At 44.1% G+C, this 20,181-nt stretch overlaps 1 protein-coding gene and 1 long non-coding RNA gene across 2 annotated transcripts in view; one reads left to right on the forward strand and one right to left on the reverse strand.

Moving 5' to 3' along the window:
- LOC132537030 (uncharacterized) overlaps positions 1 to 20,181 on the reverse strand; it is a 221,398-nt gene that overhangs the window by 40,229 nt on the left and 160,988 nt on the right. The gene's annotated exons all lie outside the window — the stretch shown is intronic.
- LOC103128593 (OCIA domain-containing protein 2-like) lies at positions 9,936 to 10,859 on the forward strand. Its single transcript, XM_007539477.2, is given in 4 exon segments — positions 9,936 to 10,094; positions 10,150 to 10,220; positions 10,502 to 10,755; positions 10,758 to 10,859. Coding segments are annotated over 4 exon segments (504 nt in total). The 5' UTR covers positions 9,936 to 10,017.

Here is a 20,181-nt window from a genome sequence, read left to right on the forward strand (position 1 = left end):
CTTTCTAAACATCACTTTTTTAAAAAGTTTTTATTTATAAAATGGAAACACTGACAAGACCATAAGGTAAGAGGGGTACACTTCCACACAGTTCCCACCACCTGAACTCCATATCCCATTCCATTCCCTTCTCCTGATAGCTTTCCTATTCTTTAGCCCTCTGGGAGCATGGACCCAGGGACATTATGGGGTACAGAAGGTGGGAGGTTCTGGCTTCTGTAATTGCTTCCCTACTGAACATGGGTATTGACAGGTCGATCCATTCTCCCAGTAAATATCACTTTTTCAAAAGAACTTTTTTAAAACATATTTTTAATATTTATGTTATTAGATAGAAACAGAGAAATTGAGAGGGAAGAGGAAGACAGAGGAGAGAGAAGAGATAACACACACACACACAGGGAGAGGGAGAGAGGGAGAGAGGGAGAGAGAGAGAGAGAGAGAGAGTAGAGAAGAGAACTGCAGCACTGCTTCACTGCTTGTGAAGTTTTGTCCCATGTAGGTGGGGACCATGGGCTTGAACCCAAGCTCTTGTACATTGTGACATGCACTCAATTGGTGGTGCCACCACCTGGCCCCCTTTAAATACTATTCTTTAAAAAAAAATTATTATCTTTATTTATTTATTGGATAGAGACAATCAGAAACCAAGAGGGAAGGAGGAAATAGAGGGAAAGAGAGACACTTGGAGCCCTGCTTCACCGCTTGCAAAGCTTTCTCCTGCAGTTGGGAACCAGGGGCTCAAACCTGGGTCCTTGCACACTGTAACATGTGCACTCAACCAGGTGTGTTACCACCCAGCCCTTTAAGCACTATTCTTTACTAAAAGGGCCATACAAGAAAAATTCACGTGAGCTGGTACCTCTTGCGCCAGAGAACGAGGAGGTACTCAAAGAATGATGGGGACATGTCAAAGGTCACAGAAGGAGCTCCCCCTGGCCTTAACTGGCACAACTATAATTCACTGAATGAAACAGAAATGTGTGACATCAGCAAGCATGTAGAAAGAGCGGCAAAATGCTTCCCTGTGGTAAAATGCCAGGCTTGTAAGGAATGAAGGAATGAGAAAAACACCGTCCCACAATCACCACAGAAAAATAACTCATTCAAGAACCGTCAGTAGCTGCTAGAACTAGCAAGTGGAGGTTTGATGAGGAACAGAATACTCATCAAAGTACCTCCCCACAGAATGTTTATTAATTATAAAAGTCAAAAGGGTCATTTTGCAGCAGAGAAGCTTGGCAGATACTGGTCCAACTTAATCAAGTTAACATCACTACTAATGGGACAAATTGAAGTCAGATACCCCCCAGCTAAGATCAACCAGAAGCATACAGCACTGCCTCTGTGGTTTTGCTGCCAAGAATACATAACCTGAATCTACATGCCAGGAAATAGCCGTCAAACCAAAAATCTAGGCGCAGTCTACAAAATAACTGGCCTGTTTCTTCAAGAGCATCAAAGCCATGGGAGTCAAAGACAGCATGAGGGGTGACTCCAAATTGAGGGAGAGTGGGAGACTTGGTGGCTAACTGCTCCATCTCTTCTGGATTTGATCCTTTTTTTTTACAAAGAATATCATCAGGGAGTCGGGCGGTAGCGCAGCAGGTTAAGTGCAGGTGACACAAAACGCAAGGGCATAAGGATACCGGTTCAAGCACCCAGTTCTCCACCTGCAGGGGAGACACTTCACAAGCTTTAAAGCAGATCTGCAGGTGTCTTTCTCTCTCCCTCTCTATCTTCCCCTCCCCTCTCCATTTCTCTCTGTCCTAAACAACAACAATGACATCAGTAACAACAGCAATAATAACTACAACAATAAAATAACAAGGGCAACAAAAGGGAATAAATATTTAAAAAAAAAAACCACAATATTATCAGAGCCACTGGTGAGATGTAAAGGAGGTCTAAGAAGCAGGTCAGTGTTATTTCCTCAATTCAGAAGGTAGTCTGAAAATACAACACTGTATGTATTTCATGGATATGATATTTTGGAAAAGGCAAAACCATAGAGACAGTAAATGGATGGTGGTCAGAGACTTTTTAGAAGGAAGAAGCTTGGTTAGGGGTTAGGATTTTGTCTTAAGATAGTGATACAGGGAGTAGGGCGGTAGCGCAGTGGGTTAAGTGCACGTGGCGCAAAGCGCAAGGACTGGTGGAAGGATCCCGGTTTGAGCCCCCGGCTCCCCACCTGCAGGGCGTCGCATCACAGGCGGTGAAGCCCGTCTGCAGGTGTCTGTCTTTCTCTCCCCCTCTCTGTCTTCCCCTCCTCTCTCCATTTCTCTCTGACCTAACTGCGACATCAATAACTACAACAACAATAAAAACAGCAACAAAAATAAATAAATATTAAATAAAAAAAAAGCTATACCATTCCATAAGGTGGCAGGGAGCTGGGTAGTGGTGCATCTGGTGGAGCACAGATATTACCATGCACAAGGAACCAGGGTGAAGCCCCTAGTCCCCACCTGTAGGGGAGGAAGCTTCACAAGTGGTGAATCAGGGCTACAAGTGTCTCTTTCTCTTTCCCTCTCTACTTCCCTCTTCCTTCTCAATTTCTCTCTCTTTCTAACCAAAATAAATAAATAAATAATTTTTAAAAGACAAAGAGGTGTATGTATGACACTGTATATTTATCAAACTCAAACTCCTAGACTTTTTTTTTTCTTCCTCCAGGGTTATTGCTGGGCTCGGTGCCTGCACCATGAATCCACCGCTCCTGGAGGCCATTTTTCCCCCTTTTGTTGCAGCCTCGTTGTGGTTATTATTATTGCCATTGTTGATGTTGTTTGTTGTTGGATAGGACAGAGAGAAATGGAGAGAGGAGGGGAAGACAGATAGGGGGAAAGAAAGACAGACACCTGCAGACCTGCTTCACCGCCTGTGAAGCGACTCTCCTGCAGGTGGGGAGCTGGGGGCTCGAACCGGGATCCTTGAGCCGGTCCTTGCGCTTTGCGCCACATGCGCTTAACCCGCTGCGCCACCGCCCGACCCCCGACTTTTTTTTTTTTTTTTTTTTTTTTAACCAAATCACGGCTTAGCTCTGACTTCTGGTGGTGTGGTGTGGGGAACTGAACTTGGGACTTTGAAGCCTCAGACATGAGGATCTCTTGCATAATCATTATGCTATCTACCCCTTACCCAAACTTATAGAACTTTACAACACAAATAATGAACCTTAACTTGTTCATTAAAAGAAAAAAAAATTGGGGGGGGGAATGGTAAGGAATTTATAATCTTGTAAACCACTATTAAATTATTAATAAAACATTTTTAATAATAGCTTTCTTTTTATTGAGCTTAACTGACATAAAATAATATTACAGTTTCAGGTGTACAATGTAATGACTCATTATTTGTATACAATGAGAATTAACCATCATAAGTATAGCACCCAGTATAATAGTTCTTTTTAAAAATTTTTAATTAAAAAAAAATTATTTATTTACTTTCCATTTTGTTGCCCTTGTTGTTTTTATTGTTGTAGTTATTATTGTTGTTATTGTTGGATAGGACAGAGAGAGATGGAGAGAGAAGGGGAAGACAAATAGGGGGAGAGAAAGATAGACGCCTGCAGACCTGCTTCACCGCCTGTGAAGGCGGCTCCCCTGCAGGTGGGGAGCCGGGGCCTCGAACCCGGATCCTTCTGCCGGTCCTTGCGCTTTGCACCATGTGCGCTTAACCCGCTGCGCTACCACCCAACTCCCAGTGTAATAGTTCTTAACTACTAGAATTTTATAAAAACTGTTAAATACAATTATGTATATGAGTATAGTGACAGGTTGGCTTGCTCTTTCTCCCTTTCTTTCTTTCTAATGTTTTAAAACATTTAAGGGGAAAAAAAAAAAAAGGAAGAAAGGAAACATTAGCAAATAGTTCACTTGGTAGAGCATATACTCTACCATGTGCCAGGATTCCAATTTAAGCCCCTAACATCACATTCAAGTACCATGCACAGCACCAAGAGGAGCTTTATGAATGGTGAAGTGGTGTTGCGGTACCTTCCCTCCTCTCACCCTCTCTCCCTTTCAACCTCTCTATCTTCTAAATTTTTTTCATTATCTTTATTTATTAGACAGAGACAGCCAGAGGTCGAGAGGGTAGGGGGAGATGGAGAGGGAGACAGGCAGAGAGACACATGCAGCATTGCTTCACTACTCAAAAAGCTTTCCCCCTGCAGGCAGGGACGGGGGTCCTTGCGTACTGTAATATGTGCACTCAACCAGTTGCACCACCATTCACCTCCCCCCTCCTCCACTAAGGTTTTTTTAAAAAAGTCTACCAGGAGCAGTAGAATAGAGCAGGCTCAAAGCCTCAGTGTTAATAACTAAAGAAAAACAAAGAGAGTTGGGCGGTAGCACAGCCGGTTAAGCGCACATGGCGTGAAGCACAAGGACCAGCTTAAAGCCGGGTTCAAGCCCCCGGCTCCCCACCTGCGGGGAGTCCCTTCACAGGCGGTGAAGCAGGTCTGCAGGTGTTTATCTTTTTCTCCTCCTCTCTGTCTTCCCCTCCTCTCCCCATTTCTCTCTGTCCTATCCAACAATGACGACATCAATAATAATTACAACAATAAAACAACAAGGGCAACAAAAGGGAATAAATAAATAAATATAAAAAAAGAAAAACAAAAGGAATCATGTAGTTGTCTGGAGGAGCAAGAGCAGAATGCAGATGGTGAAAACAGAATTTAACTGTATTACTAACATAGGGAAAAGTCCAATGAAGGGAGTATGGGGGAAAGGTGCTGATCTAAGTAGCTCTGAAAATGAGTGCAGAAGTAAAATAGGCAAAAAGAAAAAACATATATACAGTGAACTCTAGTGGATAAACTTATTTTCCTTGGGTAGCAAGGGTTAACAACTGCAAAAGCACTGTACACTTTAAAAATATTTATTTATTTATTTACTTATGAGAAAAAAAACAGAGCATCATTCTGGTGTACGTGATACCGGGGATTGACCTTGGGACCTCATGCTTTTAGATCCAACACTATCTACTGCACCACTTCCTGGAGTTGCCACTACACATATCTATGTTATCGAACAAGTATGTGGATAAAGGATGGTGGGAGCCACTAGTGGAATGGCAGTTTAGAAATTATTAAGGGAAGGAGAGGAGAATTAACAACTCTGATAGATTAGAGTTTGTGACATCACTGTGAAATCACGGTTAGACTAATATCTGACTACACCTAGATTTTTTTTTTTCCCCAAAGCACTGCTACCTTTGGTTTTTAGTGGAAACTTTAGTGCCTCAGGCCTGAATGTCTTTCTGCATAATCACTATGCTCACTGCCTAATTTTATATAGAAATATTTATAGGCATGTAGATGTACACAGGTTAGTATACACAGGCATAGTTTCTTGCTTGGTCATTTAAGAGTGCCTGGAGGTGATAAAGTCCCAGTAGCAACGAGCACATCTAGTGTCCAGATCTTGACTTCTAATATCATTCTCCAATGTACAGGAACCAGGGCTCTCCGAGAAAGGGTTGATTCCAGAATGGTGACGTGCAAGATGAGCCTGGAGCACCCTGCAGTGTCAGAAAGGAACAGGATGCTCTCTGCAAAGCTTTGCACAGCTATGGAGGAATGTCAAGGAGTCACAGGAACCAGCCAGAAGGAAAACAAAACAAAACAAAAAAAAACCTCTCAAGGCAATGCTGGGACAATCTGATCAATAAAATAAATAGCATGGCACGGATGATAACTCAAAGTATAATATAAATATTCATGAGCCCATACTGATAAAACTAAATTATTGATTAAATAACTAAATGAGGCCAAACTGACAAATCTTCCATGCACAAGAATCCCCAATCATGTGACTGTACTCTATCCTCAAAGAGGTGAAACCTAGCTGCCCATTCCTTAAGTATCATGACTCAATCCACAGAGAACAGGATAGAGGGTGTGCGTGTGTGTGTGTGTGTGTGTGTGTGTGTGGTGTTACAGAAAGGAGACCTGCAAACACATTCAGGAAGATGGTCAAGTTCAGAGTGATGGCACATAACTTTGGCAGGACGAGAAGGAAAGGCATTTCACTACTGAGTTATTCCTTCCCAAAACCACAACCCAGATGGAACCACAAGAAAAAACACACACACAGGTAACCACATGTATGTTTCTATTTGTTTGCTTGCTTTTTCCACCTGAGTTTTTGCTGAGGCTCAGTACCTACACAAGAGGCAAGTTTTCTCATTTCTTCCTTTTTTATTTTGATAGGATAGAGAGAAATTGAATGGGGAAGGGGGATATAGAGAGGGACACACACACACACACACACACACACACACACCCCTGCAGCCTGCTCCACCACTGCTGAAGCCTCCCCCCTTGCAGGACTAGGGATTTAAACTCAGTCCTTGAGCACAGTAACTTGTGTGCCACTATCCAGCCCTTTTCGAAGCCATTTTCCTTTACTGGGCACTCTCTCACGTCCCAAAGATTCTCCTTCCCATAAATAAGGACACTCACATCTCACACTTTCTGCTTCCTCCAGCCAGGTCTCTTAGCCAGTCAACACGTTGCTCCATCGGTAGCCCACAAAAGAAATAGAAGGTACTCATACCGCCAAGAAAAAAAAAAAGGGTCTTCTTCATGAATGTGCTGGCTCTCAGATGCCCCTGTTTTGCAGCCTAGCAACTGTACACAGTTAGAAAGCCATGCTTGATAAAGAGTGTGTCCAGAAGGAAAACTCTGCCATGCTTCCAGAGACATGCAGAAGAGTCCCTTTGCTGACCGCAGTAGGTGGACCTTAGTTAAGCAAAGTCAGAGAGATGGTGACAGAGAGATAGATGAGGGAAAGACCACCAGAAGCCTTGGAATTATATGCGGGAGGCCAGAAACCAGGAGAATTAACAGGCTTAGCCATTCCTGATTAGTGATGTTTCTAGATGCTGGAAGAGGCTGGTAGCAGGTACTCAAGGGACAGGACAGAAGGCACTGGGTTGGCATAGGTGCCAGGTAGGTGTGGGGTGGAAGTCTGGGAGGTAAGTTAGCACCTCCAGACAAAAGGGCAAGTCAGCCTTCAGAAGACCCTCCTGTGACAAGGCCAGGGTCCCCATCAGCCATGTCAATAGGGCTGGAGGACACATCAGGCTCAGTGATGTGGCAGCTCAGGAGAAGTTGGTAGCTCCCAGCCATGCAGCGCCCCATACCTGCTCTGAAGGGCACATGTGTCCTAAACCTCCTGGGCCATTTAGGTGAATTGAAAGCACATACCCACAGGGCTGGGGGTAGGTAAGGAGGTAGAGCAAAGCCCTGAAATCAGGAACAATGGTGGGTGGCAGGCATGTGAGACCCCTCCCTCCCCAAATGACATTACCTGTGATACTACCAGCAGGTTGCTCAGACAGAAGAACATCTATAAATTTGAACCTCCTCCTAACCCTCTGAATCTTTTTTTTTGCCATCACTGGGGCACATGGGCTGACATTTTCAGATAGTAATGGAGACAGAGAGATAGGGAGAAAAAGGTACTGTATCAGCAAAGCATCTTCCAACACAGTAGAGGTTGGGCTTGAACCTGGCTTGTGCACATGATAAAGTAGTGTGCTATCCAAGTGAGCTATTTTGCCAGTCTCTGGTCACTTTTTTCTTTCTTTTTCTTATATTCAATAGCTCAGGGAAAAACTGAGAGAGAGGAAGGGAGATAGAGAAGGAGAGAGAAAGAGATACCTGAAGACGCGCTTCACTCCTGCACATAGGGCCTAGGGGGTTGAACCTGTGTCTTTGTGTTCCACTACCCAGCCCTAGCTTTTTAAAACACTGAACACATTCAGGATGGAGAGGTTTATACCAGCACCAGGGGTCGAGTATTGTATGTGCACAACAGACCCCACTTGGGCCTGCAGCTAGTGGCCCATGGTGTCTATCAAACATGTTCCCCTGTTCATCCTCTTCCCCAACAAGTGTTCGTAGTGAATCTTCTGGTGGTGGACATGTTAAAGGGGTGTGTGAATGAGAGACAGCTGCTGCTCTGTCCTCACCAGGCTCCCATTCAGGCAGGGAAAGACTAGCAGAACAATAAATAAGCAAGATTATCTTTAAAAGAGGAGATACATATGGCCAGCAGATAAATGCAGAAATGCCCCCCACTTCACTCACCATTAGACAAGTGCAGATTAAAACCCCACTGAGATTTCCCACCTCATACTTGTGAAAATGGACGGCATTAACACAATAGGAAGTGACAAGTGCTGATGAGGGTGTAGTAAGAGAGGGACTCTGTTACCTTGCTGGTGGGAATGCAAACCAGTGCAGCCACTGTGGAGAACAGTAGAGAGGAACTTTAAGCAAATAAAAGTGGAAGTATCTTATGAACCAACAATACCACTCCTAGGTATTTATCATAAAGACAGGAAAAGACTAATTCAAAGGGACATATGCACCCCCATGTTTATAGCTTCATTATTCACAATAGCTAAAAAAGTGGAAGCAGCCTAAATGCCCATAAGCAGATAACTGGCTAAAGAAGTTATGAAGTGGGGGCCAGGTGGTGATGCTACTGGTTAAGCACAAAGCACAATGGCTTACAAAGGATCAGAATTCAAACCCCTGCTCCCCACCTGCAGGGGGATGATTCACAAGTGGTATAGCAGATCTGCAGGTGTCTCTCTTTGTCCCTCTCTGTTTTCCCCTATACTTTCAATTTCTCTCTGTCCTATTCAATAAAATGGGGGGAAAATGGCTGCCAGGAGCAGTGGATTCATGGTGCTGGCACTGAGCCCTGGCAAGGAAAAAAAAAACAACCAGAAAGAAAAGAAGTTATGAGGCATATAATCAATGGAATACTATTAATCAACTAGAAGAGTGAATGTTATGTCCTATGGGACAAAATGTATAGAATTAGAGGTGGTAATGCTTAGTGAAGTAAAGAAGGAAGTGATTGACGACTACCGGATGGTTTCACTCATATGTGGAATATAGAGAATTGAAATAAATGATATTATGGGGAAAACCTAGTCAACCTGTCTCTAAGATCTTGGGAGAACTATGATGGCTATTGGTGGGGGGCATGGAACTTTGGTAGCGGCAGTGGTATGGACCTCTATTATCCTGTAACCTTTAAATTTCTAATAAGAAATAAGCAGCGTGAGTTTTCAGAGAACCATGTTAATAATAAAAGCTGGGTTGGGGATGTAAGTCAGTGGTCGAGCACATGCTCTGAATTTAGAAGGTTCTGGGTTCTCTTCCAAGAACATGCACACACACACACACACACACACACACACACACCCCTAAAAATAATTAATGTTATACACAGTGTCATACAAAGTGATGGGGCAGGGGAGCTGGGTGGTGACGCACCGGGTTAAGCGCACATAGTACAAAGTACAAGGACTCTCGCAAGCATCCCGTTTCGAGCCCCTGGCTCCCCACCTGCAGGGAGGGTCACTTCACAAATGGTGAAGTAGGTCTGCAGGTGTCTATCTTTCTCTCTCCCTCTCTATTTCCCCTCCCCTCTCAATTTCTCTCTGTCTTATCTAAAATAAATAAATAAATAAATAGCCCCAAGAGCAGTGGATAACCCTGGAGCAGAGTGATAACCCTGGAGGCAAACAAACAAGAAAACAAAGTGATGAGGCAGTGGGGAGGGGTAGGATACAGTAGGTGATGGGGAAAAGCATCTCTCACAAAATGATTTAAACTATGACCTGAATGAGCAGGATAAGCTATAAGCTAGTCATGAAAATCAGGAGGGGTAGAGCAAGAAGAGCAGGAGGCAGGAGGTTGCTCTGGCTGCAGAGACTTCAGCTCCAGGAATAAAACACTCAACTAGAAGAGAAGCAATGTCATCATGACCTCAGTATCTACTCATGAAAATCAGGATAAAGGTTCCAAAATGATTTACAAAATGATTTAAACTATGACCTGAATGAGCAGGATAAGCTATAAGCTAGTCATGAAAATCAGGAGGGGTAGAGCAAGAAGAGCAGGAGGCAGGAGGTTGCTCTGGCTGCAGAGACTTCAGCTCCAGGAATAAAACACTCAACTAGAAGAGAAGCAATGTCATCATGACCTCAGTATCTACTCATGAAAATCAGGATAAAGGTTCCCATTTGCCACCACCAAGCAAACAGCAGGAGAAGATGTACTTACACTGGGCATAAGGAGGAAAACTTACTGAAAAACTCAGGTTAAGTGAGCCTGCTTTTTTGTCCGAAATCAAAGCTGCGCATCCACAGAGGAGAGATTTCAAAGATTATCTCAGAGGGGAGTTGGGCAGTAGAGCAGCGGGTTAAGCGCAGGCGGCACAGAGCACAAGGACTGGCATAAAGATCCCGGTTCAAGCCCCCAGATCCCCACCTGCAGGGGAGTCACTTCACAGCAGATCTGCAGGTGTCTGTCTTTCTCTCCCCTCTGTCTTCCCCGCCTCTCTCCATTTCTCTCTGTCCTATCCAACAAGAACGACGTCAATAATAACTACAACAATAAAACAAGGGCAACAAAAAGGAATAAATAAATATATTTTTAAAAGAATTACAAATATTATCTGAGTATGCCAAGAAGATAGCTTCTGGATGAGAGCCCTACCATTTTCTCTTGTGAGCATGCTTGTCACCCAAGGACTCATCCACCAAGGTTATTTAGCATCAAACCCAAGATGTAGATGGTTGCTTAAAGTTGCACTTGCTGGTACCTTGGGATTTGGCCTTGGAAAGGCATCTAACATAAGAGTATGCCAGAAAAGATTCTACCTCTTTGAAGATCAGTTTCATGGAGCTGGTTTTGGTCCTGGACATAACAGGTTTGTGATCTGTTTATGTAACAAAGGCCCTGTCTACTTACCTGTGAAGAGTGTAAAATTAAGTGTGCATTAAGTGAGAAGGGAAGTTCACAGCCTTCAGCCTCCTAAATTCGGCATCCCTGACTTTAGAAGTTTCTCAAAGCTTTGAATTTGTATGCCCTTAAGATTTCAAGTGCACTTTAAAGTAATATACTTATTGTGAGCAGAAGCAATACTGATCCTCTCACTCTACTGAAATACTTTCTGTGGAAGAATCTTGAATGAATATTGCAGTAGTTAACTCCCCACCCTGCTTGTCTACAGTTTTGCTTTTCATGGTTTCATTTACCCCCACAGTCCAAAAATATTATGTACAATACTTTGAGGTGAGAGACAACACATTCATATAAATTCTATTATAGCATTAAAAAAAAGAGAGAAAAGAAAAAAACAGAGGGAAGAAATTTCCAGATAGAGAAATAGCAAAAGCCTTTGGGTAGGAAAGAGACCCCAAGAACTGGAAGAGGCCTGGGTAGCAGAAGGGAAAGAGGAGAACAGAACACTAGGGGTCGGGGGTGAAGAAGAGGAACAGGCCACGGAGCTCAAGTTTTGGACCATAATCATAGCTAAAATTTATTCTTTTTTATATTTATTTATTCATTTACTTATTGCCACAGTAAGTTTCTTTGCTAAAGGTGAATTCTCTTTGCTAAAATGAGTCTCCCATTTCTCAGTGCAATGGGAAGATAGATCATTCCCTCCACTTCAGCTAAATTCTCTTTCATGGAAAGTCATCTGGCCTGAGATTATACTATGTTTATTAGGCTCTTAAATCAACAACCCCAGAGACCAGGCAGTGTCATACCTGGTTGAGCGCATACATTATCATGGGCAAGGACCAGGGTTCAAGACCCAGGTTCCCACCCACGGGGTAGAAGCTTCACAAGAGGTGAAGTAGGTCTGCAAGAGTGTCTTTCTCTCTTCCTCTCTATCTTTCCCCTCCCTCTCAATTTGTCTTCATCCTATCAAACCAAAGGGAAAGAAAGGAAGAAAGAAGGAAAGAAAGAAAGAAAGAAAGAAAGAAAGAAAGAAAGAAAGAAAGAAAGAAAGGGAGAGAGAGAGAGAGAAAAAAAAAGATGGCTAATGGGAGCAGTGGATTTGTCATGCAGGCACCAAGCCGAAGTGATAACCCTGGTGGCAATAAATAAATAAAAAATCAGCAAATCAATGACTCTAGAATTGTGAGGTGCTTAGGCACTGCCTTTTCCTTTCTTAGCATAAAGAATCAGAAAATGAATTCACAAATGACCTAATCCCCCAGTCAAATACTCAGCATCTGCAGATGCAGATTCCTGACTGAATGTCCCAAGGATGGCAGAAGTGGGCCTAAGGTGTTCTGCCCGAGGCAGACTTCTGTCTCTCCCTTGGAGTCTTTCAGACATCTGTAAGATCAGCAGAACTCAGCAAAAGTGACACCACTGCAGAGGTTCAACAGCGACTGCAAGTGCAAATTATACACTTAAAAAAAGAAAGGCAGGCCTTGCTTCTGATCCGAATAACTACTAATACTCTGGGTGCCAAGACAAAGGTGGAACAGGAGAGCTACAATTTGCCTGTGGGGGGGGGGATCAATTATCATCCCTCACTGTGACTCCCATGCATTTCCTTCATTACCAGGAGCAATAGATTTTGCACTAAAGATTCTCACCTAAATCCTCCTGTTATACATCATCTGCAAAACATGACACTAATGTAAGCATCTTCGAAAACACTTGCATGTACACATGTTAATAGTGGGAAAATAAACTAAACTGCAATCAGCAAAGACTCTCCTCTCCTGGGAGTAAACAAAAGGGAATGGAAACATCTTGCAGTATCAAGAGGGTTTACCAGGCCAAATCATGCCTGGAGCTGGTGGCGACTGATGTCCAGGCTCTGGGTGGCAGGTCCATGGGTTCTGGCCTAGGCTCCATCTGCAACCAAGCCCAGGGGGTGGGAGGGTATATGTGGAACTTGTCCTGACAGCACATAAAACACACCCCACTTCCAGACCGAGATATCGATATTTGGGAATTAAATAAGTTGTTCCAGATTGGAGTTTGGGGGTGTGTCTTTTTTTTTTGTTTGTTTTTTGTGCCTCTAAGGTCATTGCTGGGGCTTAGTGCCAGCACTGTTCCTGGTGGACATTTTTTCTATTTTATTGGATAGAACAGAAAGAAATTGAAAGAGGAGGGAGACAGAGAGGGAGAGAGACAGAGAGACACCTGCAGATCTGCTTCACCACTTGTAAAGTGACCACCCTTGAGAGGTGGCTCAGACCTAGATCTTTGCACTTCATACTGTGTGCTTAACTGGATGCACCACTCCCTGGCCCCTCTTGGATATGTCTTTTTTTTTTTTAATGTCTGTTTATTTATTTATTTATTTATTTATTCTCTTTTGTTGCCCTTCTTGTTTTATTGTTGTAGTTATTATTGATGTCGTCGTTGTTGGATAGGACAGAGAGAAATGGAGAGAGGAGGGGAAGACAGAGAGGGGGAGAGAAAGACACCTGCAGACCTGCTTCACCACTTGTGAGGAAACTCACTGCAGGTGGGGAGCTGGGGGCTCGAACCGGGATCCTTACGCGCGGGTCCTTGTGCTTTGAGCCATGTGCGCTTAACCCGCTGCACTACTGCCTGACTCCCTTGGATATGTCTTAACAGTCACGGGATCCTTACACCAGTCCTTGTGCTTTGAGCCATGTGCGCTTAACCCGCTGCACTACTGCCTGACTCCCTTGGATATGTCTTAACAGTCAAGAGAATGTGGGGTTCACTGGGCTTACCTACTGGAGCCACTAGGAAGGCTGTCAGCTTCAGTCTTGACCCACTTGTTCTAAACATACTGGGAGAAGACAAAGGAAGCATATGGTGCTTGATTTTTGCTGTGTTTCAAAGGCTAAGTGGGCTGAAAAGTAACTCACCCTGGAGATGGGGCACTTCATCCCACAGAAGGCCCTGGGCTTAGCCCCAGCACTGAGCATGGCAGCTCCATGGACAGCACTGGGGGAGCTCCATGGATGGTGGACCAGTGCTGTGGTGTCTTTCCTCTCTTTAAAAGATGAAAAAGCTTGGCCTAGGAGGCCACTCAGTAGTGGCATCACACATATATAAGGCCCTAGGTTCATACCCAGGGCGCCACAGTAAGCAAAAAAGAAATAAAACTAAAACAGAAGGAAGAGCTTAGGCGTGGACTAGAGATGTGTGCTCGACTCACCACCTACACGAAGAACTCAGGCAAGTTCAGCTCTTGCCTGGCTAAGAGCTCAGCTGCTCAGTTCTTTGTCTTTGCCTTGTCTGAGCCAATTCCTAAGAGGGAAGTCCAGGTCCTCCTTCTGAGGGAGGGTTCTGAGACCCCCGGGGGAACACACAGCCTCAGCACCCTCTTTCCAGAGACAATGGCAGTGAGCCAAGTGGCAACTGGCTCAAAATGTCTCACAATGTTAGACAGTTGAAACTCTTGATAAGGGCTTCCATTTCTGGGAACATTACTCCCTGGCAAGCATTGTGAGCGGTTGTGCCACAGACACTAAGCAGCCAACTATGGGATGGGGTCTGATTTGCTAGTGAATCGATTTCAGCTGATACCATTCTTTTTCCATTCTGACCAGAACCTGCTGCAAGGAACTAAGCACCAGAGGCAAAGAGAGTTCTGGAGAGTCAGTATGGAGACAAGATTTCCCTGGGAGCAATGCAATGCAGAGTCACAGTGTCTATGAAGATAGCCTGGTGGGGGGCACTGGCAGTGGTGCACTACGTTGAGCGCAAGGACCTGTGTCCAGACCTCTGGTTCCCGCCTGCAGGGGGGGGGGGGGATCTTCACGAGTTGTGAAGCGGGTCTGCAGGTGTCACTCTGTCTCTCTCTCTCTCTTCCTCTCTATCTTCCCCTTCCCTCTCAATTTCTCTCTTTCTTATCAAATAAAAAGAAAGAAGAAGAGGAAGAAGAAGAGGAGGAGGAACAGGAGGAGGAAGAAAAGAAAGGAAGAAAGGAAGGAAGGAAGGAAGGAAAGGAAGAAAGACATGACTTGCCAAGAGTAGTGGACTTGTTGTGTAGGCACCGAGCCCCAGTGATATCCCTGATGGCAATTAAGAACAAAAGTAGGGCACAGAGGTTAGGGACAACACAAAGGACTTTCATACCTGAGGCTTTGAGGTTCCAGGTTCAATCCCCAGTACCACCATATGTCAAAGCTGAACATTGCTCTGGCGTGTGTGTGTGTGTGTGTGTGTGTGTGTGTGTGTGTGTGTGTGTGTGTATTTATTATTATGTCAGGACTAAATGCTATCTGTACCTTGAACAGGTGACATGCTGGCCTCTGGAAGCATTCAAAGAAGCCAGCACAAAGGTGAGACTGGAAAGGGGGTAGACAAAGGATAGTGGCAAATGAGGAATTAAAAAAATTAAATATTTATTTATTTATTACCTTTTGTTGCTCTCATTGTTTCACTGTTGTAGTTATTATTGTTGTTTTTGGGTAGGACAGAGAGAAATGGAGAGAGAAGGGGAAGACAGAGGGGGAGAGAAAGATAGGCACCCACAGACCTGCTTCACCACCTGTGAAGCGACTCCCCTGCAGGTGGGAGCCGGGGGCTCAAACCAGGGTCCTTAAGCCAGTCCTTGTGCTTTGTGCCACATGTGCTTAACCCGTTGGGCTACCATCTGACTCCTGCAAATAAGGCATTTTAAAAAGGTTTGTTCTTTTTATTCATTTTTTTCTTCTCAGTGAGAGAGAGGAAACAAGAATTAGAGCATCATTCTGGCCCATGTGACACCAGGGATCAAACTTAGAACCTCGTGGTGGAGAGCCCAGTGCCCTGTTCACTGTGCCACCTCCCTGGCCTCCAAGAACTATTTTTCTCTATAGACCTAGAACTTCTGGGACTATTGTGAATTCAGTCTCCCCCTTCCTGGGAAGCAGCTCAGATAGGTGCTAAGTGAGGACAGATGTGAGTAAGCAGAGAGTTGAGGACAGATGCAAAGGAGCTTGGGGGTAGGGTTGACAAAAATGACATACCGGTGTGGGGAGAGGGGGGTAGGAGAAGGCCCACCCAGCCTTCCTGTACTGGCAGCTCGTGGCTGGTTTTCACCTGGAACATCTTTGGCCCATGTCCAGATTAAATGCCAGTTAGAAAGCTCTTCCTACTCGCTCTTTCTGGGCAGACAGCAACAGTAGCAAGCTCTAATCATTTACAAAGGTCACAAGTGGGGAGTGAGCCCCGGAGCAGTCATTTAAAATTCGATTGATCCCTATTTGTAGTCAGGGAAAGAAAATGGGCATTTGGACTGTATTGTAATTATGAGGCTTCCAGGCAACTGTAAATAGATGTGCTATCTCGATCTTGGCAAATACCTGGGAGAAGAAATTATGAGTCCGATGGTAAGAAAGGTTGAAGATAAAACTGCACATCAAAAAAAAAATCAATCATCTTTCAGCTAATTTGCCCTGCTCACCACCCACCAGGGTTATCACAATTATCAGATGTCTCTTGAATATTAAGATGAGGGGGGTATACTCACTCAAAATGACCACCAGCAAAGCAAAGGTTTCATTTGCTGTGGGGATTCTAGAGAGTTGACATGGGCAGGGGGCGGGGCTTCATGGGTCTGAAGCACAAAGGAAAAGTCTAAGGGGCTGAGTCCTTAATGGGAGACAGGAGTATGTATGGGGTAAACCAGATATTTCTTTTTTAAAATGTATTTATTTTATTAATCTTTTAATTTATTTATTATTGGATATATATAGAGAGAAATTGAGAGGGGAGGAGGCACAGAGATAGGGAAAGAGACAGAGAGACACCTGTAGCCCTGCTTTACCACTCTTGAAGCTTTACCCCCTCAAGTGGGGACCAGGGGCTTGAAACCAGATCCTTGCCACTGTAATATATGCACTTAACTAGGTGTGGCCACTGCCTGGACCCCTAAAACATTTATTTTTCCAACACAGTTCTTTTTTTTTTTTTTTAATACCAGAGCACTGTTCAGCTCTGGCTTATGGTGGTATGGGGGATTGAACCTGGGACTTTGGAGCCTCAGGCATGAGAGTTTGTTTGTATAACCATTATGATATCTACCCTCCGCTAAAAATTTTATTTTATTTTGTTATTGGGTAGAGACAGAGAATAATTGAGAGAGGAGTGAGAGACAGAGAGTAAGAGAGAAAAAGAGACACCTACAGACCTGCTTCACCACTACAGGTGGGGAGTGGGGGCCTGAACCTGGGTCCTAGAGCTATCCTTTCGCATATTACTATGTATGCTTAACTGGGTGTGCCACCACCTGCACCTGCATCTGTCTCTCTCTCTCTCTCTCTCTGCCAGAGCACCATTCATTTCTGGCTTTTGAAAGGATTGAACCTAGAACTTTGGAGCACCAGACATGAGAATCTCTTTACAAAACCATTATGCTATGTATCCCCCACTCTTGCCATTTCTCTTTATCTAAGACTGAAAGGTGGGAAAAAAAGTTCAAGACTCAACCTCTCAAATCCAGCCAAGGGTAATTACTAGGGTATAGATGCGGAGGTCTATGCACAAAGATGCTGATCGCTGGGAGACAAATCATCTGGCAGAACACACCCTTTATTGTGTGCAAGGACCTGGGCTCGAGTCCTCAGTCACCGCCTGAGAGCAGCATGCAAAGGGAAAGTGTCATGAACAGTTGAGCTGGGCGGTGATGACTCTTCTTCTCTCTCTGCCTCTTCACTCTTTGGAAGTCTCTTCCCCCCCCCCCCCCCCATCTAACAAGTCCAGAAAACAAACAAAATGAGTGAGGGAATCATGTAAGTAAAAAACCCTGGCATGAAAAAAAAAAGATGTTGGTCATAGTGCCAGTTATGTAGCTAATTGTGAGCAACTTGAATATCCAACACTTGGGATAGTTCCAGTGCCATATGGTACTGCCTGGATTATCAATGGTAATTAAGCGTTTTACACAAAAAGCTTCTAGCAATATGGCGAAATGTTTATTACATTAAGAACAACAAAACCAAAGTATAAAATTTTATAAAACCCGGGGACCAGGCAGTGTTGTACCCAGTTAAGTGCATATACTATCAAACTCAAGGACGTGGTTTTGAGCCCCGGCTCCCTCCCTGCAAGGGTTGGGAGGAGAACATTTCATGAGTAGTGAAGCAGGTCTGCAGGTGTCTTTCTCTCTCCCTCTATGTCTCCTCTTCTTCCAATTTATCTCTGTCCTATCAAGTATAATAGAAAGAGGAAAAAAAGGGTGGAAGAGGAATGCCACCAGGAGTGGAGGATTTGTACTGTTGGCACCGATCCCCTGGGATAATAACCCTGGTGGCAATTTAAAAAAATGTTTTTTAACAAAACCTTAGAAAGAATCAATTGCAGAAATAACTGTGAGAGTTATCAGTGACGTGTTTCAGTTTGTACATACTTGAGTTCTTTTCAAAAAGGTGTACATTCTGTCCTCATCCTCCTTGGAAGTTGGGGTCCAGGTCTGAGCCCAGGGAAATACCCACAGAAACCTCACAAAGCCCAGTTATGGCTAATCAGAAGATGTTATTATTATTTTCTTTGTTTTTCTTAAATGTTTTTTATTTCTATTATCTTTATTTATTTCTTGGATAGGGACAGAAAGAGATTGAGAGGAAGGGGGAGATAGAGAGGGAAAGAGACAGAAAATACCTGTAGCCCTGCTTCACCACTTGTGAAGCTTTCTCCCTACAGGTGGGGACTAGGGTTATCTTTATTTATTTACTAGATAGACCATCAGAAAGTGAGATGGAAAGGAGAGATAAAGAGGAGAGAGACAGAAAGACACCTGCAGCACTGCTTCACCACTTGCAAAGATTTCCCCCTGCGGGTGGGGAACTTGAATCCAGGGACTTGAATCCAGATTCTTGTGCACAGTAGTGTGCGCGCTTAAGTAAGTGCACCACTACCTGGCCCCCTTATTAATATTTTTAATGTGGTAAGATGCACAGAGCATAGTATTTAGCATGTTGACAATTTCTTTTTAATTCTGTGATCATCAGAGCTTCTCTTCTCTGGGCTTACTCTTTTAGATAGAGAAAGAGGAGGAGGAAAGAGAGAGAGAGACACCATAACACCACCAAAGCTTCCTCCAGTATAGTGGGGGCTAGGCTCAAACCTCCACTGCTTTGTTTATTTTAAACCTTTGTATTTATTTTCATAAGAGAGCAAGACAACAGAGAGCAAGAGAACAAGAGAGAGCAAGAGACCAGGAAAGAAAGAGACTAGAGCACAACCCAGCTCTGGCATGCAGTGGTGCGGGGACTTGAACCTATGACTTCTGGGGTGTCAGACATGCAAACTTGTTGTGCCACCAATGTGCTATCTCTCTGGTCCTAGCATTTTAAAAAATAGATTTAATTATGATTGACAAGTCTGTTGGACAAGAAGGGTACAATTCCACACTATTCCCACCACCAGAGTTCCACATCCCATCCCCTCAATTGGAGGCTGTCCTATTCTTTACCCCTCTGGGAGTATGGACCCAGGATCATTATGTTTTAAATTCCTGATTATTAAACAATTTGTTCTGCTTTATATTTTTTAATGCTTCTAATCCACCAAGTTGCACATGCCACCATAATACCAACATGAATTCCCTTGGCAGACAACCTTACCAGTGTGTCCTGGGACCCCACCTCTCCAGAGCCCTGTGCCACTAGGGAAAGACAGAAACAGGTCCTAGCATTTATTTTTCTTTTTTTTTAATATTTATTTATTTAGTCCCTTTTTTATTGCCTTTGTTTTTTATTGTTGTAGTTATTACTACTGTTGTTGTTATTGATGTCATCATTGTTGGATAGGACAGAGAGAAATGGAGAGAGGAGGGGAAGACAGAGAGGGGGAGAGAAAGATAAACATCTGCAGACCTGTTTCACCGCTTGTGAACCAACTCCCCTGTGGGGAGCTAGGGGCTTGAACCAGGATCCTTATGCCAGTCCTTGCACTTTGCACCACTTGCGCTTAACCCGCTGTGCTACTGTCTGACTCCCAGGTCCTAGCATTTTAACCACTTTGTTCTTTCTTCTCTTTTTTCCTCCAGGGTTATTGTTGGGGCTTGGTGCCTGCATTATAAATCCACTGCTCCTGGAGGCCATTTTTTCCCTTTTGTTGCCCTTATTGTTTATTGTTGTTGTTGTTATTGTCGTCTTTGTTGTTGGATAGGACAGAGAAATCAAGAGAGGACGAGAAGAGGTGGAGAGAAAGACAGACACCTGTAGACCTGATTCACCATCTGTGAGGCAAACCCCCTGCAGGTGGGGAGCCGGGGGCTCAAACTGGGATCCTTGCCCTGGTCCTTGTGCTTTGTGCCATGTGTGCTTAACCCACTGCTCAGCCGCCTGGCCCCCTTTACTTCTTCCTTCTTTTCTTTCTTTCTTTCTTTCTTTCTTTCTTTCTTTCTTTCTTTCTTTCTT

The sequence above is a fragment of the Erinaceus europaeus genome, chromosome 2, assembly GCF_950295315.1.
Source record: "Erinaceus europaeus chromosome 2, mEriEur2.1, whole genome shotgun sequence".
NCBI classification, from domain to species: Eukaryota; Metazoa; Chordata; class Mammalia; order Eulipotyphla; family Erinaceidae; genus Erinaceus; species Erinaceus europaeus.